The 24,253-nt window shown below is 46.5% G+C and overlaps 1 protein-coding gene across 1 annotated transcript in view; it reads right to left on the bottom strand.

Moving 5' to 3' along the window:
* The window catches only part of ALKAL1 (ALK and LTK ligand 1), a 58,440-nt gene extending 34,494 nt beyond the window's left edge, over positions 1-23,946 (bottom strand). The window contains exon 1 of the mRNA XM_060242971.1: positions 23,259-23,946. Coding sequence (XP_060098954.1) covers positions 23,259-23,655 — 397 coding nt within the window. The 5' untranslated portion in view covers positions 23,656-23,946. The remainder of the gene's footprint in view (positions 1-23,258) is intronic.
* Between the last annotated feature and the right edge of the window lie 307 nt (positions 23,947-24,253).

Here is a 24,253-nt window from a genome sequence, read left to right as displayed (position 1 = left end):
TCCACCGCCTCGCCGACATTGGGGTTAAGGGGTCTGCTTTACAATGGCTCTCCTCTTTCCTCATGGGTCGGGGACAAAAGGTGGCGATCGGGGGTGAACGATCCCAGAGGCGCACACTAGATTGTGGGGTGCCTCAGGGAGCAGTCCTCTCCCCGATGTTATTTAACATCTATATGCGCCCCCTTGCCCAGATTGCCAGGAGGTTTGGGCTGGGCTGCCACCAATATGCGGATGACACCCAGCTCTATCTGCTAATGGACGGCCGGCCCGCCTCCCCCCCGGAAGACCTGGATCGGGCGTTACAGGCTATCGCAACGTGGCTTAGACTGAGTGGGCTGAAACTGAATCCGGCAAAGACAGAGGTTCTCTGTGTGGGTCGCGGCGCTCCAGGGAGGGAAATATCCCTCCCGACCTTCGATGGTGTGCAGCTAAAGGCGGCGCAGCAGGTGAAGAGTCTGGGTGTTCTACTGGAGCCTTCATTATCAATGGAGGCCCAGATAACAGCCACTGCCAAGTCAGCTTTCTTCCATCTGAGGCGGGCAAAGCAGTTGGCCCCTTTCCTGGAGCGTCGGGACCTAGCAACGGTGATCCATGCGACGGTCACCTCACGATTGGACTACTGTAACGCCCTCTACATGGGGCTGCCTCTGTGCCGGACCCGGAAGTTACAGCTAGTGCAGAACGCGGCGGCCAGGCTGTTACTTGGTCTCCCAAGATGGGAACATGTACGGCCGGGGCTACGCGAACTGCACTGGTTACCGATTGTATACCGGGTCCAGTACAAAGTGCTGGTTATCACCTTTAAAGCCCTATATGGCCGAGGACCAGCCTACCTGAAGGACCGTCTCTCCCCGTATGAACCCCAGAGAGCACTGAGGTCAGTAGGAAAGAACAGACTGACTACCCCTGGGCCAAGACAAATTAAACTACAGAATACTCGCTCTCGGGCCTTTTCGGCCGCAGCCCCACATCTCTGGAACCAACTCCCAGAGGAGGTGCGGGCCCTGCGGAACCTTGATCAGTTCCGCAGGGCCTGCAAGACCACCCTTTTTAAATTAGCTTATGAATAACTGAAAATCCGCCATCAGCATCAACTAGAAGAGTGTCAAGGATAGCGTCATAAAATGTTTTAGTTAATTGTTTTAATTCAGGCTTTTAAGGTTAGTTTAATGTTAATTTAATGTTTCTAGTGTAACTGTTTTATTGTTGGTGCACCATTGGTCACCGTATTGTTAGCCGCCCTGAGCCTGCTTCGGCGGGGGAGGGCGGGGTACAAATAAAATTTATTATTATTATTATATATGGTATGCATGCTTGACAGCATTTTTCAAAAATGTGATATTTGCATGGTCTAATATCCCTCTATAATGGTTCCCTGCTTCCCTGCATCCCAGATTCCCATTTTTTCTGTTTCTTTGGCTGGGCAGTCCCCTTTCATTCTCCTTTGTTCTGCTGTCTTCCACCCAGTCATTTAAATGCATATAGATACATGCTGATCCAGCCTAGGGAACTGAGTAACAGTCTAAAATCTTTCTTTTGTCTTTTTTGATAATGGCACATGAGAAGCTGATGGTAATTCAAAACAAACAAAATGCTACACGGTCGACCATCAGCTAGTGACGCGCCGCCTCGCCAACGCAGGGATTCAGGGGTTGGCCTTACAATGGCTTTCCTCTTTCCTGGAAGGTCGGGGACAAAGGGTCGCAATTGGGGGGGAGCTATCCCGGAGGTGCACACTCGAATGTGGTGTGCCCCAAGGGGCGGTTCTCTCCCCGATGTTATTTAACATCTATATGCGGCCTCTTGCCCAGATTGCCCGAAGGTATGGGCTAGGGTGCCACCAGTATGCTGATGACACCCAGCTCTATCTACTGATGGATGGCCAGCCGGTCTGCGCCCCGGAAAATCTTGATCGGGCACTACAGGCCGTGGCTGAATGGCTCAGACTGAGTGGGCTGAGGCTAAATCCTGCGAAGACAGAGGTCCTTTGCTTGGGTCGCCGCGGGCTGGGAAGGGGAATCCCCCTACCAATTTTTGATGGTGCGCCGCTGATAGCGGTGGACAGGGTCAAGAGCTTGGGGGTGCTATTGGAGCCTTCCCTAAAGATTGAGGCTCAGATAGCAGCCGCTGACAAGTCCGCGTTTTTTCATCTTAGGCGGGCAAGGCAGTTGGCCCCCTTCCTGGAGCGCGACGACCTAGCAACAGTGATCCATGCTACGGTCACCTCGAGGTTGGACTACTGTAATGCCCTCTACATGGGGCTGCCCTTGTCCCGAACTCAGAAATTGCAGCTGGTGCAGAATGCCGCGGCCCAGCTATTACTGGGTCTCCCAAAGTGGGGACACATCCGGCCGGGTCTTCGGACCCTGCACTGGCTTCCAGTGATATACCGAGTCCGGTACAAGGTGCTGGTTATTACCTTTAAAGCCCTATATGGCCTGGGACCTGCCTACCTGAAGGACCGTCTCTCCCCACGTTCCCCAGAGAGTACTGAGGCTGGGAACACAAAATCTCCTCACTATCCCCGGGCCAAAAGAAGCCCACTTGAAATCCACCAGAGAAAGGGCTTTCTCTGTTATGGCCCCTACATGGTGGAATCAGCTGCCGGAGGAGGTGAGGGCCCTGCGGGACCTTGTTCAGTTCTGCAGGGCCTGCAAGACGACCCTCTTCCGGCTAGCTTACACCTAGCTAAGATGAGAACTCAATGTAGCTTGCCAGACTCTTGTTTTATATGTATATATCTAGAATGTTTACTGGTTTTTAATGTTTTAATAGTTTTAAATGTTTAATTGTTTATATATTTAAATATTGTTTTTTTTATGTTTGACTAATTGTTGGAAGCCGCCCTGAGCCACTAGTGGGAAGGGCGGGATACAAATCTTAAATAAATAAATAAATACCTTTACCTTTTTATTCAAGTATTCATCAGTACTTCCCTCCTAAGTTGTTTTGTAGCTATACTTTTATATTACTGACTAAATAATAGTGACTAAAACTTCAGCAGCTTTTGAAATTGTCCATAATATGTGAAAGGTTAGCTGTCAGTGCCAGATTAAACCCTGTGGAGGCCTCTAGGAAGTCAAAATCTTGGGGGCCCCTTGTAAATTATCTCAAAGTCAGAGTGCCCTCCCTGCTGCAGCCTGCAGGCACCGTCTCAAAAACCCCTTTGACAAAGCTGTGGGGGAGAGGCAGAGAGAGGCAAACTTGGCGATGATGCAGCAGCAGCCACATCAGGCAAGTTGGGCAAAGAGCAGCTCAGTTACTGGCTGCATGTGCAGGCTGAGAGGGCTGCAAGCAGGGGCGGGGGGGGGGGGAAGCCAGCCTGGAACCCCTAAAAGCGTGGGGGCCCATAGGCCAGTGCCTGCTTGGCCTAATTGTTAATCCAGTCCTGGTAACTGTACAAAATTTCACATCTTAAAACAAGAACTAGTAAGAAAATTAGAGCCAGAAAAGACTTCTTGGTTCTTTGACAATGTTTCAAGACACCTGCTCCCAAGTATCAATCTAGTTCCCTAAACCAGGAGGTTTTGAGCCACCACTAGCTGAGAATTAGGGTTGTCAATCCCCAGTTGTGTTTCTAATCCCCAGCTGAGGGCAGGGGATTCCCTGGCTTGGAGGCCCTCCCCTGCTTCAGGGTTATCAGAAAATGGTTGGGGGCGGGGAGCTGAATATCTGCTGAGCACTTCATTACACCCTATGGAGACTGGTGCCCATAGGATATAAAGGAGAATCTACCTGGGAGTATCTGGGGCTCTGTTTTTTGAGGTAGAGGCACCAAATTGTCAGCATAGCATCTAATGCCTCTCCTCAAAAAACAAACAAACACCTAAGTTTCAAAAAGATTGAGCCAGGGGGTCCAATTCTATGAGCCCCAAAACAAGGTGCCCCCATCCCCCATTATTTCTAATGAGGGGAAGGCATTTAAAAGGAACACAGTCCCTTTAAATGTGATGGCCAGAACTCCTTTCAGTGTTCAATCATTAGGCTTGCCAGTCCCCAGGTCCCAGTGGGAGATTCCCTCAGTTTTACAGGCTCACCCCTGCCACCAGCCAGCTGGCTGGCAGGGGGGAAGCCCCACCCCCAAAGCTACCCCCAAGATTTAAAGGGGTTAGAGGGGAAGCCTTGGCAGGCTTAGAAGAAGTTTGCAAATAACTGCTTGTGTTTTGGAAGGTGTGTGTGCCTTTAAATTGCTGCAGGGAGGCAGGGTAAGTGTGTGAGAGGGGAAGCCAACATGTGGCTCTTGCCAGTGAGTGTGTGACAGAGGAAGCCAGTACAGTCCCTCTGTTTGACATTCATTTCAGAAGTCATTTGTATAGCTAGAAAGAGTTCACCAGAACCTAGACGGCTCAGCTTAGTAGTAAAAATGCCTGATAATTCATAATCAGAGACATACCCTTTCAAAGTCTCCTGGTCTATGTCTCCAATTTGGAGACAGTCTTTATTCAAATATCTAGCTCAGAGATGTGATATCACTGTCTTGAAGAGAGCAAGCTGGTTGAGTAAAACCACCACAAGCACCACAGCAGCCACTTGGGAAACAACAAGCTTTCTCCATGGCCAACTTGGTCACTTCTGGGTGCCTTGGCAATCTCATTGTCTTGTCTGAGCTGATGTGCCTCATGCTGAAGAAACAGCAATTGACCAAAAAAAAGAAAGCTATTCTTCTGTTCCAGATAAATAAGGAGTGACTAATGTTAAACAGCAGTGGGGAGAGACACCCAGATGGCTTCAAAGCAGTTTGCATAACCAAAAGAACCTTAAAGGGCTCTGAATGGCAGGGTGGAACAACAGCCAACCTTGAGTCTGGTGTATTGGCCACATACCCCAGATAATGATGATGGCAATAGTGGTTTCCACCACTTCCAGCCCTTACACAAACTCTCTGCCCGTAGTTACCTCAACAAGTGGGTTGGAGAAGGTACTGACAGCAATTGGACTGTCAACTGCACTCATTATCCTCAGCCTACACTCTGCCAAGACCTCAGTAAATAATGTTGTGGCCTGTTTCTTCCCACCACAGTATCTGTGTCATCCTTCTCCCCTACTCCCCACAGGCTGGCCCCACTCCAGGCACAACTACAATAGATGACCTTGTAACAGTTTAACTCTGATTCCCTCTGATGATTATCTATTCTTTTGGTCTGCTGCTGTCCACTATTTAATAAGATTCATACGCTTCAAGGCAGAGACTTTTCATTCTTACTCATTTGTTATAATAAGCTTTTTGGGGGAGGGGGGAATAGATATTGATTTTGTTCTCTCAGCCATTTGGCTATAGGCATAGTCCAAAGATAGATTCACTCAAATTGATCGCCTAAAGGCAGATATTCAGTTGCCTGTTTTCCTATTCAGATCTATTCTAATAATGCTCATCTGTCCATTATTTGTTTCCCTACATACTGAACTCACTTCAGACTCCCATGATGTTTCTGTCTGTTATTTTCCTCACAAAAGATTTCTTCCATCTATCTAAATAATGTGTGATACTCTCATGAAAAGTCTGTTGAATTTTACAAGATTAACTTCTGGCATCAAGGACGGTTAATAATTTCATTCATGCTCATTTATTCATAATTTCTTCCACAACAGGCAATTAAAGACTTAGAATAGTTTGCTGATATCACATATTCTTATCTGATTCCCATCATACTGGTCCATGTTAGCCATTGGACTAACTTGCTCTGTAAGTGTATTTATCTTAACTATTTAGTTTTGTGATAGATTCAGTTCTTTTCGAACAATTTATGTTAATAACAATGCAACCAGGGTACAAGAATTACAGGTGGCATCAATGAATTTATTTCTATGGATTATTATTCTAGTAATAATTTTAGACAATGAAATAAGTTTTTGTAACCTAGAAGTCCAGCGGCACCTTTATTTATTTAATGTCATTCCTTTGTAATAATAAAACCATGGTGGTATTGGCCAAACGGAGCTCTTCCATTGGTTGATACCTGCACTCCATAAACCATTGGTCCACCATGTGTCAGTCACCACCTCTGGGTTCCCTTTGGCTGACTCTCATGTCCCCCAACTACTGCAGGTCCAGGAACACTGAACAAACCACCAAAACAGTCTTACCTCAGAGACAGACACATCTCCAATGCTTCTCTGTGTTCTCTCCATCAACCAGCCTCAGAAAGGGCTGCCACTCTACTGAGGCCTCACAAGTAATTTCCTCAGAGGTCATGGCAACCACCTCTTTCCTGTCACTCCCTCCTCCCCTTAGCCTCACCCCAGGACAGACAAGGATTGGCTCACTGGGGAAGCTGCTAGCCAGAGAGTGTTGCTAGGCAGTAAATAGAGAGCCCTCAGCTGAATATAATGCCATGAGTCCACCCTCCAAAACAATTATTTTCTCCAGGATGGGGAGAGATCTGCCATCTGGAGTTCAGTTGTGATCCCAGCAGGGGTCATTTTGTAGGAAAAGAGGTGCTGGAGAGCCAGTTTGGTGTAGTGGTTAAGTGCGCAGACTCTTGGGAGAACCAGGTTTGATTCCCCACTCCTCCACTTGCAGCTTTTGGAATGGCCTTGGGTCAGCCATAACTCCCGCAGAGTTGTCCTTGAAAGGGCTGGTTCTGGAAGAACTCTCTCAGCCCCACCCACCTCACAGGGTGTCTGTTGTGGAGGGAGAAGATATAGGAGACTGAGTCTCTGATTCAGAGAGAAGGGTGGGGTATAAATCTGCAGTCTTCTTCTTCTTCATTAGCACAACTCATTTGCATATGGCACACAACCCTCGCATCACCAGAAGATGTACTAAATTATATTAGCTCATAATCTACTTTAAAATGCTTCTTAAATTATAATTGCAATAATAAAACCTTACTCCCATCATACTTTTTAAATTACTTCCTCCTGTGTGGCCACTGGCCACAGTGGCATGATGAAAATTTCCATCCGTCTGCTTTATATGTTTTGGTTATTTTCCCTTTTTTGTGGGGGAAAATATTAGAGAGTTTGTCAAATCTTAGAGTTCAGCAAAATTCTCACATTGTGTTTGAACAACGGAGCCCAAAAGCAAATATTATTGGGGAGGGGGCTAAGAAAAAGTACAATAAAATTTAGAGGTTCTGGAGCTTTGCTATGAGCTGCCCAAAATGACGCCTGGATCCCAGGAGATCTTCAGGTTCCACCTGGAGGTTGGCTACTTAGGCCTGGCAGCACCCTTTGTGTGACTTGATACCACCTGACCGCCATGGCTTAACTAGGCCTGGCTGCTTGTTCCTGTTCAGCAGCTGCCCCCCATGACAGCCAGTGTGACTTAGCAATTGCCAACTCCAAGTTAGGAAATTCCTGGAGAGTTAAAGGGTGGAGCCTGGAGACGATAGGGTTTGAAAAGAAGTGGGACCTCAGACAGGTGCAATGCCATAGACTCCACCCTCCAAATCAGCCTTTTTCTCCTGGGCTAGAGATCATTCAAGTAGGTTCAATGCTATTTCCTCCTGGGGAACCAGCGTTGCCAATCTCCAGGTGATACAATCAAATAAATCAAAATCACTCTGTGAAAAATATTATTACAAAATGTAATTCATATAAGGAAAAAAGTGCATTTCAGCAACCTCATCATTTTACATACCACATATGCATATTTATGCACATATATTCAACAGTGTGCAAGCAGTCCAAATCATAAATCCAGAAAGAGCTCCAATGGACCGCTAGCAGAGTAAAGCCCATTTCGAATGGCCAGGTCCTTCCTCCAGGGAGCGTCTTGCAAAACTTGCAGTATATGTGTAGAAAATATTCACAATGCTCAAATCTTTCACAAATTCATGCACAAATTTGGAACACTGCTGCCTCCATCTGGTCAGCAAGTTCTGGGAGAATTTCTTCTCACTGCATCACTGTTTTTCTTTATCAGTTTCCATATTATTAGTGCCTTGAAGATGAATATTTAATATTACTGTTACTACTACAATATATTAATGTATCTGATGCTTTACAGTACTTCATAAATAAAAACACGCCCCATCTGAAAGAGCTCTCAGCATACCGCTGCCCAATGCAAGAGACAATATGGGAGAAAGAGGACAGAAATAGTGGGAGGGGAGCAGAAATCAGAGAAGCATGAGTTAAAAAAAGGATGAGAGGGATACATTTATTTCACTTGTAAGTGCCAACTATAGTTGAGCACATCAGAAGATGAAAATTATTATTTTCTCCTAATCTACAACTTTTTACCACCAAAACAAGCCTACAAAGTTTCTTGTTTGTGAATTGGAGGATGAGAAATTTAGCTGAAAGTCATCTGTCCCACGCGTGCCTCTGCTGTCTTTTGCAGAACTGGGATGTTTGCCAATGAAGTGAGTGAGAGGGTGTCATCCCTGCAGGTCAACTGCTGACACAGTTTATTATAAAACTGGGGCAAATTAATTAGCCCTTGGTAAGAGCAAGATGAAATTAAAGTTCCACACCTAAATACTACTGAGATATGTGAAGTCAAGAAAAATAACCACTGCTATGGTTCAAACATTAAAGAATGTGAATGGTATGCAGCTGCTCTAAACATGTGATTATCTTTTGTGGAACCTCAAATATTCTCTTAAGTATTTACATATTTTAAATTAATACCTCAGCAGTGCAGAGGTTACCAAGGTAAAACAGAGGACTAACTAAAGAATCTGAAAATTATAAATGTGCACATGTTATAATCCATTTTCCAGAATATAATTTTTGGTTATTGGCCGCCATGCTGACCCAAATCTATTCTTATTCTTTCAAGGTCTCTCCTTACCTTGAAAAAGGACAAGTTAGGGGTGTCTGTCTTGGAAAGGGCTCTTAAACAGAGGAAGGGCTCCAAATAGCAGTCTAATTTTCCAGTACATTATCTTCTCAAAGTTCCTCAACATGATTTCCCAACATCAATAAGAAAAGGTCTTTTTGTGGTCTTCAAAACTAAACTGATGCTTATGAATAATTACATCCCTCTCATCCTTTATTACTTGTGTGTTTTCACTTTCCAGGTCTGTGCATGCTGAGAAGTCCTGGTTGTGAAGTTAGGGGGGGAAATACTCAGCTTTTTTATTTACTAGGGATAAGGCTCTAGAAGGAGGCTCTGGGAGAGCGCCCCCCCCATCCTTGCTGTCTTCCCACCCACCCGAGTGAAGGCATTGACTCCCCCCCACCTCAAGGGGAGCTGATCTCTGCCATCTGGAGAGCAGTTGTAATCCTAGGTGATCTCCAGCCCTCACCTGAAGATTGGCAACACTGGTTCTCCTAAAGGAAATAGCATTGCACCTCTCTGAGGTCCCACCCCTCCTCAAACCCCACTCCCTCCAGGCTCCACCCCTCAAATCTCTAGGAATTTCCTAACTTGAAGTTGACAACCCTATCTCCTTCCCCTTATCTCTCCATCTGATTTCAGCTTTCCATCGTCTCCACGCTCCTTGCAGCCTCTACATAGTAAAAGGACAGTCTTTCTCCACAGCAGAGAAAACAAAGAATCTCCTCTCCCCCCTTTGATCTGCAGCACAGCCCTATGAGGTAGGTGAGGTAGGAAGTGTGTGACTGGTCTGAAATCAACCAGTCAGCTTCCACAGCAAGAACCTGGGGCAGTCCCCACTCTAAAGCCCTAACTTGTATGCCCTCCTTAAACTCTCCAGGGTTTTTCCACAAACCTGGAACTGGCAGCCATAATCAGGTTTGGCCCCAAGGAGTTCTCCCTCAGAGGCCTTTAGTAATACCTTTCAGAACAACACACTCTCTCTGATAACATTGACTTCAGTCTCTCTTTGTCTCTCACTTTCCCTCCCTATCTGTCTTTCTGTGTCTGGCCTACTGCAACAGAACACCATTTTTACCCCTGTCACTGGGTGTTTCCTTCCCAGACTCCTTAGCCAATCAAGGGAGTCCTCAGTCAATTGAGAGAAAGCCTTGCTTCCTCCTCCCAACCTCAGCCAATCATGAGAAGGCTTTCTCTGTGGTTCTTTCCCTCCTCCTCCATCCTTTAGCCAGTTAAGGGAAGACTTTCTTTCTCTCCTGTGCAAAGCAGTGCAACAGGCAGCTTAGCCAATGGGAGAGTAGGGAGAGGCTGAAACTGCCAGAACTAAGGTTGGTTGCCTTTTACTGCAAGAATCAGCTTGGCTGGCTAGCCACTCGGGTAGGAGAAAAGAGCAGAGTCAATCAATGCGTTCTCCCTCAAAGGCCAAAATAGGAATTGAAAATGCCTCCCCTACTGGCTTCTACTGAAAGAACCAAGTTTGGTTGCTTGTTATTGAGAGAAGCAAGGTTAGTTGCCTAGCAGCAGCCACTGCCTAGCAGTTTCCCCAGAAGGCCAATCCTCGTCTGTCTTGGGGCCAGCAGTGGATGGGGGAGGACAGAGTCAGCCAATGCGATGCAAGAGCAGTTGATTGATGGTTTGATGGGCCAAAAGTTGATGCACCACAGTCCCACCCAATTCCAACCAATGAGGGAGTTTGGATTTGCTAAAATGAAAGGGGAATTATATATTTATGGGCACAAAAACTGCTCCTTGATTGGAAAGCCATACAGGTGCTGCAATCCTACAAAAGAAGTTACTAAAGTCAAGTAAAAGTTGGGAAATATCTTAAATTAGGGATCAGAAATATTCAAAGAAGGCACAAAAACTCTAAAAGTAAAAAAGCAGTACTAGTTGAAAATACACAGTCCAACTTTTACAGTGTCAGACCACCTTATAATATTAGTTCCAAAGTGGATGCTTGGTGAAGGAAGATATATTTCCAAAGTTGCTTGGACTGAATAGGCAATCTCTATTTTTCTCATGCTAAAAAGGTGTGTGTGTGTTGCTCTGAAGGGTTAGTAAAAACCATGCTTTGGTATCGGTCCAAAAATTGATCATATATAAGCAACCATGTCAAAAGGGAAACAATTCAGCAAAACTGATTTGACACAGGTCTACTTGCAATGGAACTAGAAGATTCTAAGGCATCACCAACACTTCAAAAGGTCTGTACCAATACAACTAATGTTTAGTATTGTATTAGCTGTGGCTATTTAGCAAAGCACAATGGAGCAAGTTTTGCAAGGTACCTCAAAAACAAAGTGCTGTCTGGATGGCATTATCATGGCACAGGGGACATCTGAAAACCTTGGAAAAAGTACCACAATGGTTAGAAGAATATATGTTGTCAGCCAACCATGCAAAACATACCTTTTTTTAGGAGTCTGTAGCATATTGTGGGCATATCACAGATGTACAAGGCTTACATAAGTGTCCAAAGAAAATCAAGGCAGCCCTGGAAACTCCACAGCTCCAGGACATGACACATCCTACAATTTTTAGGGTTTGTTATGTAAAAGTTTGGCAACTACATTGCATTCACTGAACTGTTACAGAAGAGTCAAAAGTGGGTGTGGTCACATGTCTGTGAGGAAGTCTTCTTAAATGCCAAGAAACTGGTCACATCTGATAATGTGTTCACACACTTTAATCCATCCTCGCCTATTAATCTAGCATGTGATCCCCCAATTCATGGAACAGGCAGTAGTATTATGCCTGACTGTCACATAAGACCAAGAGTATCTGTCTCCAGATATTTGTCAGTAGCAGATAGCTCCTCAGACAGGGCTTGGAGCCATTTAAACTCCTGCTCTCTGCTCTTCACAAGCTGCCTTAAAATTCATGGAAGGCTTTTCAGTTTGTGAATATCACTTTAGTTCATGAGCCAGTTCATGCCCATCCATACTTAGATCTGCCTCCAAATGATGGAAGAATCCTTGCAAAATTTATTTGCATAAGCCCCGCCTGAGGAGCAAGGAGGACATGTAACCCAGTATTAAAGACACCTTCCAGTCTGCTGATGAGAAGAAATGCTTACAGTAAGTCCCAATTTTAATTTCAAATGTATTTTGCCAAAGCTAAAGTACAATGATCAATTGCACCTTCTTTTAAGATCAATTGCACCTCCTTTTAAGGTCAGTATTAATTTTAATACTACAACAAAATATTAAATGTATTGCTACTTCAGAACACTTCAGTTTTCTGGATCATCTTCAAAGACATCAAAGAATAAATACATAAAAAGAAAATAGTGGACATGGACCGAAGGCCTACTGTGGCAGAAACACCAAGATTCTGAATTTGGCAGATAGGAAACTGCCAGAAACACATGCACTTTGTAAATTGCAAACCAGGGAAGAATGCATTTCTACAGCCAACTGTGTCATAATAGTATACTTTACATCATCAAGCTCAGACCACTCCATTAATCTAAACTGCATGCTTAATATGAAGCAAGAGGAGTATCCTTCAAGGTGCAACCAGCTCATGGTTACCCCATCCACAGGACGTTCCAGGTAAGAGACCAGCTGAGGTGGTTTACCATGGTCTTCCTCCACATAGCAACCTCAGCCTTCCTTGGTGGTCTCACATCCAAGTGCTAAGGATGGCTAATCTTATGCTTGCAGACTGCAACGTAGCTGCTAGGCTGCATGAGCAGGGTTTGCTTCCCTGGATGGGAAGAGTCAGGGGGCGCCCGTTTTGGCGCGCAGAGAAAAAGGCTCCTCATCAGCTCCTTCGTCTTGGCAGACGATCGGCTAAGGCTGAAGCTTTTCTTTTGTTTTTGGTTGGACGTCGGGGTTTGTTGGGGCAGTCGACTGGGCAGCAGCGGGTGAAGCGTTGGCTGGAGCATCGGTGTCGGCTGGAGCGTCGGCTGCAGTGCTGCGGGCTGGCGGTGGCATCGGAGACGGTGGAGGACGTGGCGTTGTCCTTCTTGGTGGCTGAGTCCGCCTAGGGTTTGGGGTCTGCTGGGGCAGGGGTTGTGGAGCCCAGGGGTTGGTCTTTCCCCTTTTAATTTTTGAGGGTGTGGGCCTGTGGGGCAACCTGGGTTTTTTTTTATTATTACCCTTGAGGTGGCAGGTGACCATTTTGGAGAGCCTCCCCCTCCCCCCCCCCCAATTTTTCTCCTACTGGAGACATTGGTGTGCAGCAGAGGCTTTTTGGCCATTTTGAGTTCCCTTTCTTCTTTCAGGGGGAATCCATTTTAGAGTGGAGCTGCAGGAGGCCATTTTGTGGTCTTGTGCTTGCTATTTAGATGGCTGGTGGAAAAGGGTCAGGCAAGCCCAAAGGAAAAAAGCCAGCGCCTAAGGCGCCCAAGGCTCCTGCAAAAATGCCACCGCCGCCCTTATCCTCTTCTGATGAGGAGGGTGATATGGTGGTCGATTCCAATATTGCTTATAGATTGAGAGCATTGGAACAGGCAGTGGGCATCCTTTCTCCAGGTGGGGAGGAAGGTGTGAGGCAATCTAAGAAGGGTAAGCAGGCGAGTATTCTCACCAGGCTATCTATTCTTGAGGGCAGGTCTGGTGGAGTCGTGTCTGGCAGGGACGCTGGCCTTTGCGGTCCGGATGTGGGTTTGATGGCGGTGGCTGGAGCATTGGGGGTCGGTTTGCCATTGGTTCCTGCTGGATTCGGAGGTAGGTTGGGTGATAATTTACAGGTGGGGCCTGGCCAGGTTTGGCCATGGGGAGCATGGGGGCCTGCTTCGGTGGCCGGGCAGGGCACTTTCCTGTCAAGCGCGGGGGCACCTGCCTCCTTGGCGTTGGGCGCATTTCAGAATTGGGCTTGGCCATGTGGGCAAGGAGTTCCTAGTGTGTACCTGGGTGCAGGGCATCCTGGCATGGCTGGTTCCTTTATGGGGGCACCCTCAACATATGGGATGGTGCCTTTTGCTGCTTTGCCGTTTGGGGAGGTTGCCTTGCCGCTGGAGGACCACTTGCTTTCTGCTACTAGGGAAAAAATATTAAAAGGGGAGTACGTGGATATTTTTTCTCTTTTTTCGAGAGGTTGAGAAAAAAGACAAGGAAGAATTGGATGAGAAAGAGAAGGAAAAATTGAAAAAACAGAAGGTGGACAGGACTTGGGCTAATTGGCTTCCTGGGTTCTGTATTTATGCCGTGGCGGGCAGCATCCCTGTTCCAGTATTTGGACATAATTTATAAAGGCTATACGGCCTTTAGTGGACCAGCCTGGTTACAATATGACCAAGAATTTAGGATGAGGGCTGCCCTGTATCTGTCCCTTCAGTGGGATCGGATCCATCAGCAGCTTTGGCTGCAGGTTATGTCCCCGGCTACGCCTAATCTGGGTGATCGCTCTGATAGTGGTCACTTGGTGAGTAGGTCATCCACATCCGCTGCTGGTTCATCAGGCTCTCCCCGCGGTGCAGCGGGGCAGGCGGTTCAACCTCGCATGCTCTGCTGGGAATTTGGATCCCTTGGGGTATGTAATAGGAAGGCATGCCAGTTCAAGCACGAGTGCCCCATGTGTTGTGATTCCCACTCATTTGACAACTGCCCTAGAGTCCGTGGGCTTAAAAATACGAAGAAGCCTGGCAGGAGCGGAGGTGCCTTTCCAGCTAAGAAAGGGGCCCAGCCCGAGGTGCCCTCGAAGCGTTGATAGTTTGTATTTCTAAGAAGGTTTTAAAGTTGGGTTTAGGATCCTTTTTCAGGGTCCTCGAGTTCCGTTTATGTCAGGAAACCTTAAGTCAGTTCAGGGCTTGGAGCAGGTCATTAGGGACAATATTGCAAAAGAGCTGGCTGAGGGAAGGATACTGGGTCCTTTTTCACATCCTCCAGTGAGTACTCTTAGAGTCTCACCTTTGGGTGTGGTGCCTAAAAAGGCGCCTGGTGAATTTCGTTTGATTCACCATTTGTCTTTTCCTAAGGGGAAGTCCATGAGCACTTATGCTCTGTTAAGTCCACCAGCTTTGACCAGGCTATTGCCGTGGTAAGGCGTTGCGGGATGGGGACAGAATTGGCAAAATGCGACATTAAGTCTGTGTTTCACCTTTTACCTGTCTATCCCGATGATTTTGAACTTCTAGGGTTTTCTTTTGAGGGTCAATTTTACATGGATAGAGCATTGCCAATGGGCTGCTCTGTGTCATGTTCGGATTTCGAGCGTTTCAGTACATTTTTGGAATGGGCTGTGCGGGAGAAAGTGGGTTTGCAGGATGTCGTTCATTATTTGGATGACTACCTTTTTGTGGGTCCTGAGGGGACTGGGCGTTGTGGGCAGTTGCTGTCTGGCTTTGTTGAGCTGGCGGCAGAGCTTGGGGTTCCTTTAGCACCTGAGAATACTGATGGTCCGACGCAGAGGTTGACCTTTTTGGGGATTGAGATTGACACTATTGCGCAGTTGTCTAGGGTGCCTCTTCAGAAAATAGTGGAGCTGAGGACTAGGATTTCTACCTTTCTTCTTAAAAGGAAGGTTACTTTGTTGGAGTTGCAGCAGCTAGTTGGGCACCTCAACTTTGCTTGCAAAGTGGTTGCTCCTGGGAAGGCTTTTCTTAGAAGGCTGTGCGATGCTATGGCAGGGTTACGCTTGCCTCAGCACAGAACTAGGGTCACCTGCAGCATGAGGGATGATTTGAGGGTTTGGCAGGAATTTTTGGAGTCCTTTAATGAAGTCTCTTTTTGGAGGGACAACATGAGGCTCGAAGCTGAGCTTCAGGTCATGTCTGATGCTGCTGGTTCCTTGTGTTTTGGAGTCTATTTACGTTTCTTGAGTTCTTTCCTATTTTAGTCGCAGTTTTTCTGTGGGAGAAGGATATGGCCAATCACACTGTCCATTTTTGGAGTGATAATATGGCGGTGGTCCACGTCATTAATTCCCTTTCATCCAAATCTGGCCAGGTTATGAGATTGGTGAGGGCCTTCACTCTGCGCTGTTTGCAGCTTAACATTTTGTTTTTAGCCAGGCATGTTCCTGGGATGAGTAACGGGGTGGCTGACGCTCTATCTCGTAAACAGATGGAGAGGTTTCGTCAGCTGGCCCCAGATGCCGACAGAGAGCCGGTGCCAATGCCCCAGGAGCTATGGCTGATTGGAGAGCCGAGGCCTGCAGAGTGATAGGTCCAGCCATTGCACCCAGCACCAGGAAGTCTTATGAACAGGCTGTGCAGCAGTTTGAAGACTTTAGGGCTGAGGTACGGTATTGCAGGGTTTAGCTTCTCTTGGTGGAGCATTTGCTCCATTACTGTGTTTCACTGCGAGGTAAGGGGTTGGCTTGTGATCCATTAGGGGGTGCCTGTCTGCATTGGCTTTTGTCAGTAAGGTGCTGGGTTATAGGGAAGAAACAGCTGACTTTCGTAGTCAAAAGATGCTGAAGGGGTGGGCCAGAGAGGCCAGTCCCAGGGTTGATACGCGGAATCCTGTGTCTCCTTTGATTCTGCAGGGTTTAAAGAGGGTTTGGGATGTGGTGTGTGCTTTGTCATTCGAAGCATGTTTGTTTCACGCTGTGTCTTTGTTAGCTTTTGGGGGGCTCTTAGAGTAAGTGAGCTGGTGGCACAGTCTAGAAATGATTTTTCTGGTAAGGCTCTGTTATTAAGGAATCTGCAGCTATTTGCGGGTAAGGCAGTCATCACTGTCCGTCGCTCTAAGACGGATCAGTTGCAGAAGGGTACGGTGCTCGAGTTGGGTAGTTGTTCAGAGCTTGAGCTGTGTCCAGTTACTGCGTTGGCTGCTTATTTGGCAGTTAGGGGGCCCATGGAGGGGTTTTCGTTTATACGTTCGAATGGTAGCCTGTTGACAAAGCATCAGTTTTGGGCAGTAACGTCATGGGCTTTGGGTGAGTTGGGGTTGTCTGGGGTGTGGTTTGGGACCCACTCCTTTAGAATCGGGGCAGCCTCAACAGCGGCTGTCATGGGGTATCCTTCCACTTCCATTCAGAGATTGGGCAGGTGGCGTTCCTCGGCCTATAAGGCCTACGTGCGACCTTTTATTAGGCCGTGAGTGACTTGGCGTCTGTTTATTGTTGGTTCTGTTCTTGTTTAACTGTTTTTCTCTTTAGATGTTGTTGTTCCTGACCAGAGGAGCCGAGTTCTCGTATGCGGCCATGGCCACGTGTTTTGGGCCGCTCATCAGGCTCGGAGAACTGTGGTTGGCTCTCAGCTGGGACTCAGCCAGCATGTGTGTATCGAATGGCGGGGGCGCCAGGGCCTTCAGTGGCTGGGCCTGCTGCCTTTGTTGTTTAAAGATTGTGTGGGTCGTCCTCCTCAGGTTTTAATTGTTCACCTGGGAAGTAACGATCTGGGACTCTTAAAGGGCAAGGCCTTAGTTTGGCAGGCCCGGGATGATTTCTAGCACATTTGGGAGCAATGGCCTGGGACCACCATAATTTGGTCAGCCATGTTGCCCCGCCTGGTGTGGTGTTGTGCTTGGGACCCTGCAGCTATAGAAAGAGCCTGGTATATGGCTAATAAGGAGATCAGGAGGGTGCTGGAAAAGGGGTTGGGCCACTATTTGCCCCATCCGGACATTTTGTTGAAATTTCCTGACCTCTACAGAGGGGATGGGGTCCATCTCTCAGAAAAGGGTAATATGCTTTTCCTGAGAGATTTGCGGCAAGGGTTGCGGATGGCTTTGGGCCTCCCAGTGGGCGCTAAGCCCTAAGCAGAGACTGGGCCTTAGTAGTGGCAGGTTTTTGGGGTTTAGGGCACTATGCGGCTAGGGGAGGATTGTGAAGCATCCCCCTTTTGGGGAATTTGGGGTCTGGCATGATCAGCCTTCGGGTTTGAAGACCCAGGTTTGGAGAATGCAGACTGTCCAGGAGGCTCGGCTAGAGGGTGCCTTTCTGGTGAGACGTGCGTCTGGGTTTGGGCCCTCTGGTACGTGCCTCCCTGCTGGGCCTGCCTGGAGGGAGCTGAGTAACACTCAGCTCCGGCTGGGGGGCTGGGTCTCTCACCCATTAATGGCAGGGGAGCGGTCACAGTGACCCCTAGCCCTGGCCAGGCCGCTGTTGGGGTTCCCTTGCTGTTTATTAGAATATTGAATAAAGTGGCCCAATTTTATACCAATACTCTGTGTCTGACTCTTTATTCCGTCCTTGGGGAGCAAACCTGCTTTGCTTCCAAGTTCTGATGAGCTCAGGCTAAGCTAGGCTACTCAGGCTGCTATGCCTAATGTGAAAGGGAGATTATTCAAAATGTAAAAATAAATTAAAAATAGGAATTCTGTGACACAGCATACATGTTAAAATCTCTAATAAAATAAATAACTAGAGGGTGGGAATGAAAAGTAGGAAAAAACTGATGGAGTGAGGGAAAAAAGTAGTAAGATCTTTTAAATAAAGCATTTAAATTCCACTAGTTAGTGTCGAAACAACAGCTAACAGAGAATCTTGTACAGTCTGATGACTTGTTGAAAGAACACGGGCAAAATAAGTGGCTCAGACAACAATGCTAGCCAGTACAACTTAGGGCCAAACTAAATGTGTCAGCATTTTCATGTCTAATGCTGGAATGACACCATCATTTTAAAGCCTAAAATGTGCAATTTAAAAATGCCAGGAGGCAATTGGGCCCAAAGCAAAGTGGAATGAGGTACTCTTGGTTTTTCTCTGCACCACTTCAAGTGCCAAAATGATCATGGGGTTTGCCATTTGGGCACATGAAAAGTTGTGGGGGCAGGGAGCAAAGTCCCTTGTTCTGCCACGCTTTGGGCTAGATCAGTGAAGAACTATGAAGTTTGCAAATGCATTATTACAATATTGTACTCTTTTCTACATTTATGCAGTCAGTTACACAGTATTGTTACCCTTTCTCTCTAAGGGTTGATTTGTCAACCCTTTTATGCACTACTTTAAATTCTATTACACAGTGGCTCCCTCCCCAGTACTCTCAGTACTGATTGCATGTGCTGTGAACAAAACTGCTTATATATCAGCAATACAGTCTGGCCTAAATGTGGATTTATAGTGACATTCAAAGAGGCCTCACATATATGGAGGCTACTAGGAGCTACGGTGTTAAGAAAAGTAAAGCCTTGTCACACAGCGGGGGGTTTATCTGCATTGAACCCATACACAGGGATATCAGCATATCAGGACAGATGCACAGCAGTAAGGCTAAAATGTCAGATAATCTTTCCTTTTAATTCCTTTATAGACTACAATTTGTTACAGATTTTGGACTAGAGTAACCAATGATGTGGGGCATAAAAATTTCCAATGCTATATTTTTCCATGGAAAACTTTCCAACCCACCTATGTAAACTTAGTCTGTTTATCTATAATTGTCACAGTTGTGCTACAAATCAATTGTGTTGTATGGGCTAGATATGCTTATATGGGCTAAACTCCAGTGTTTGTACTTGATCCAGGCTCATTCATGGAGCAACTGCCAACATTATTAACATTTGCTAATGTTATTTAAATATTTAAATTATTCATTTAAATTTTAATCAGAAAAATTTCCAGTTCAGATTTTCCTAGAAAACTCACACCACTGGGAGTAAACAAATCTGGAATTCCAATACATACTTTGTGAGGACCCACAATAAGTAATGATTACAGGTTATTCTTCTCCTAATCCTTCAGTTAAGGCTCTTTAGCTATATATTGGATAGTAATGCCCATGTACATTTTAAAAAAAAACACACACAAGGAGGGCACCCTCAGCGAGGGTATGCATTTTTGCCAATGTGGGGGCTTGGGTGCAAAAATAAAAAGGAACATTAAACCCTTTAACAAAGTAACCAACAACATGTGCAGATACTGTATTAGGAAAAAGCTGACATTTTGAGTTATCTATATGCCACACAAAAGGTAGGAGATGGGTTGACAACAGGAGACACTGGAAGGATGGTTAAGGAGAATGAGGAAAGCTACACTTGGGTGGGCTCAGGAGAAATTTTATTATTATCATCATCATTTTATCTTAATGAATTGCCCCATCCCAGCCAGTGCCAGCCTCTGGGTGATGTAAAACACAAGAACAAAATGCATACATTTAAACCAGTTACATTAAAAAGAAATTATAAACCTTGATAGTTACGTTATTCAGTTCTCAGTCATTACATCAGGGGTGGGAAGAAAAAGGTGCCAGCATGGCAACCATTGCTGTCCTTATGCAAAAGCTTGGTGGAACATCTCTGCCTTACAGGCCCTATAGGACTGTAAAAGATCCCGCAGGGCCCTGATGTCTTCTGGCAGAGTGTTTTACCAAGTCGGGGCCAGGACTGAAAAGGTCCTGACCCTCACAGAGGATAGCCATGCCTCTTTATGGTTGGGGATCACCAGCAGATTTTGACCAGTGGAGCATAGCGCCTTTCCAGGGACATAGTAGAGGGAAATTGGTTGATTGGGTACAGGTGAGGGAAATGGACACACAGCAAAATGATATGGGTGGGAAAGGATTCTTCTCCACACATGATTCCAGATGGATCTCTTGCTTGTAAGTACTATATGTGAGTACTTAAGAAAAAAAGTCAGGAATACTTTTTTAAAAAATCATCAGATCATGAGATTAATTAAACCCTACAATAAACCTTAAATCAAATTCAATGAAATAAGAAACCTAGAATGATGCAGAAGTTAGCAAGACTATTAGCTTTTGTGATTTGCTAGCATAGGCATCTTCATTTGTTCTGCCATATGCTAAAAGCTGCTTGGGAGGGTCGATATAAATCAGGGGATTAGCATGAGGGAAAAGGTTTGAACACTCTTCTCCCAGTACTACTGCTATGATCATATCTAGACATCTGTGACTTTTCTGAAGTTTTAAATCATATGCACCAGAAATCCTTTATGGAAGGGGAATGATCGCTTGATAATAAGTGTTGCTTATTATATATTTTTAAAACAACAACAAACTTCAAATACTATATTTCCTGACCTACATAAGAGTTAGTTGTTTAGAGCATAATCTGGTCACTTTTGAAAGGTACAGATTACTACAGTACGGCACAGGCTGTATTATATGCATTTTAGCAGACTGACAACGAATAAAGAAAAGTATATGTACACAATAGGAAACAGCATTAATCCTTTTAATATGAATAAATTCTAAAGAGAATTCCATTGTCAGCAGAGTCAAGCAAAGAATACATATGAGCTATTTCCTCTATTTTTCTATTTTTAAAGTCCTTGTTTGCTTATGAAAGGACACAGATTGCTACAGTGTTCTTAGTTTTGCATACAGACAAAGGACTCTAAAAAACCCAGTGGTCTAATGAATTACTCCTAATTACTGTAATTCCGAACTCAGGATACCAGCCAGAAATCACTGTGCACAAAGAAGTAAACTGCTATAACACAACTGTTTGTTATCAATAATTCACACAGTTCCCAAAATCCATAGTCTCTTCTGTGCCATGTTAATTCAGCTAAATGGGCTAAAAACTTTTGTTTAGGAGTTATGCTAGAAAAGGAAGGGCAAGAATTAAAGGCATGCAGAACAGATAAAATGTAGGTGACATTTTGTCTGTGCAGTTTTTTTAAAAAGCCCTGAAATACAGATGTTATGTTAACACATCTAACTAATCTACAATTTGTTGTTAGTTAGGAATCAATGTCTGCATCTCTACCACCCAGAGCAGAAGAACAGTCAACATGCTAATCTTTAGCATAGGATAAACTAGCACTACTGCACCAACACAAGCACTGCTTATAATATAGATCATGTGCCTTAATGATACATCTGACAGAAAACTGATCTCCCAATGTAAACTGGACCCAGAGGTTCAGCTCTTTGGGGGGGGGGGGGATTACTGTTGTTGAGTACAGTTCAAAGACACTCCTAAGCACCATTGAAATCAACAATCAAGTAGAAAGAGACATGTCATTCCTACCAATTCAATATGATTCACCTAACTCTGAGCTCCTTTTAGAGAACCCCACTCATTCCCTGCACTCCCACCAATTATCTGTACAGTAGAAATGAATCCAGTTCAAGTAGAAGCAAATAATACTTATTTTCCTCCTCTATAGTTTCACAGAACAGAGGGCAAAGTTCAACAAAAATCATCTCTAGACATCAGTTACTTCATTACACATTGTCTAAAAGCCAGTATGCTGAGTTGAAATTTTGAATTTAATTTGCCCTTTAACTGCTATTTCCTACAGCTGTTTAGAGAGGAACTATCCCATTCTTGAAAAGATAAAAAATAACAAGAGTAACCAACATGGTTGGGGGCAAGCAGTTCCTCTCTGGACAAGTGACTGATGCTTTTTTCTTGACAGATGTGCCTCCAGAAGCAAATGAGAGTAATATGTCTACATTTTCAAGTCTCCAAAATTTGTGAGATGAGAAAACAGGAACAGAACACTACTCCTTCTCCTTCCTTTTTTAAAACAAGACCTGAAATCACCCCCACAAATTCATGTACCAGAAAATGTCTTTCTGCAGCTCCATTTTCTTTTGATCTGTTTGCAAGAGGATTTCTTGAATGTCTGCCTGCCACTTCAACTGAGGATTTTCTCATTATTATTTCTTTTTGCAAGTATATGTGAGAGCCTGGACTGATGACTTGATGGTCTTAGGCTTAGGACTCCTGTAGCTATTAGAAGCTACATAAACACCCGAGGACCTGGAAGTCAATGGAGCTTGTTTATCAGGGAAGTTTAAGAAGCAGGCATGGAGAGTTAGGTGTCTCTGCTCAGCGTCAAAACCGCCCTCTGCTCTAGACAAAACAAAGCAAGGCTACCCAGAGCCGCCAGCGAAGGCGGCTTGTCAGTTTCATCACCGCCTGAAGGCGCGGGATGCGCAGTTGAAGGAGCAGCCGCAGCACTGGCGCGCGCTCCCAGCAGCGCCGCGAGGCGAGCCTCAGCGCAACAGGTTGAAACGTCTCTGCCTTTCCGAGGCTCAAGCCTGCTGGAGCGAGAAATCAAGCTTCTCTGAAAATAAGCCACTCAGGGTTGTGATCCTAAGAACACGCTTTTGACAGTAAGCCCCATTTGAATAAACGGGACTTACCTCTGAGTAGGCTTCAGGATTTTTCTTTAAGTATACCAGCAGAACTAACTTCAAAGTAATTAGATCCAAAAGGGCAGCCGTGTTGGTCTGAAGCAGTTGAACAAAGCAGGAGTCAAGGTGCACCTTTAAGACCAACCAAGTTTTATTGAGAACGTAAACTTAAAACTTGGATGGTCTTAATGGTAAACTTTACTCCTGCTTTGTTCCAAGTAAGTAGTTTAGGAGCGTGGCCGGATGTTGTCACACTTTCGTGAAAGTCTCTGGGATTAAAAGTAAAGCAAAGTTCATCAGAAATTCAGACCAAACTCCTGCTGGCTGGGGTGAGCCGAGCGTGGGTGGCAGGGGTAGTGCTGATGAGGGTCCCGTTTGTTCCCCAAGAGAAGCCACCATCATCTCAATGGGGAGGAGATGGGACCCTGGCAGCAGCAGGAGAAGATGGGACCTGGCTTCTCTGCCAGTATGCCCGTCAGTTCTATTGTTCAGACTCTTTGCCCATGGGCAAAGGGACTCCTGCTTCCTACAGTAAGACAGACCTCGCTCATCTTCGGGGGAGGGGGAAGGAATCCATTGCCTTCTTACCTACGTGCCTGGAAACGGAGAAGAGCCTAGCTGGCTGCCCAACTACTCGCTCCCTGGAGGAAGACGAAGATGTGAACGCCAACCCTCTGGGTTCTTGATCCACAGCCGGCGCGGGGAAAACGGCGCTGCTGCCCCTGTAGCGCCGGGCGAGCAGCCGGTTGGCCCCTAGGTGGTGCTGAAGAGTCTGGTGGCTACTGCCGCCACCGCTGTCCCCAAGAGACTTGAGCAGGAGCTCCAGCACCGTCTTCCTGTCCCCCGCCAACGTCTGGAGGTCCCGGGGTGAGCTCCTTGGAGCGCTGTTGCCCTCGACCTCCGGCATGGGGGTCAGGACGGAAGAGAAGAGCAGGAGAAAGAGAAGGGCCGGCAACGCGGGGTGGCATCTCTTGGTCTCTGGCATCTCTTGGCCGCCTCCTGGGGAGAAGGGAGAGAGAGAGAGACGGCAGTGCCCGGTGGGTTAGCTCCTGCTCTTGCTCACGCCCGCCCCCGGCTCTTTCCTCATGCTGAGGCGGGCGCTTGCCCCGCACGCGGGGGGCGAGCCGGAGAGGGGGGCACAGCGCGAGGCTGGCTTTTGGCGCCCGGCACGCGATTGGCTGAGCCCGCGGCGGCAACGGCACGTGGCGCGGCCAGAGGGTCGCTGCCTGGGGTCACGCCGTGGCGCCCTCGCCTGCTCCAGCCGCCTCATGCGAGGGCTCGCGGGCGCTGAGAATTGGTCCTGGGAGGAGAAGAGGTCCGCTGCAGTTGCCCGCCTGGCTGCTCTCTGCCAGGGCCGGCGGGGAGGTGCTCCCTTTGACTGGTCCCACGACCGCCACCCCGCCCACCGCCCCGCCGCTTCCCTCTTAGCCCCCCTGAAGGCACATTTATAGACACGGATTAGGGGGGAAAGGTATTAAGAAGGCGAGGCATATTGCAAGCCAGGGGCTTTGTGGGGGATTTGCCGAGCTTGCTTTCCCAAACGCTTCTCCGAGTTGAAGGCGGCCGACGCCGGACACGCTTAA

The sequence above is a fragment of the Heteronotia binoei genome, chromosome 7 (assembly GCF_032191835.1).
Source record: "Heteronotia binoei isolate CCM8104 ecotype False Entrance Well chromosome 7, APGP_CSIRO_Hbin_v1, whole genome shotgun sequence".
NCBI lineage: Eukaryota > Metazoa > Chordata > Lepidosauria > Squamata > Gekkonidae > Heteronotia > Heteronotia binoei.
The sequence above is the reverse complement of the archived record's forward strand: the minus strand, read 5'-3'. Positions and strand labels throughout refer to the sequence as shown.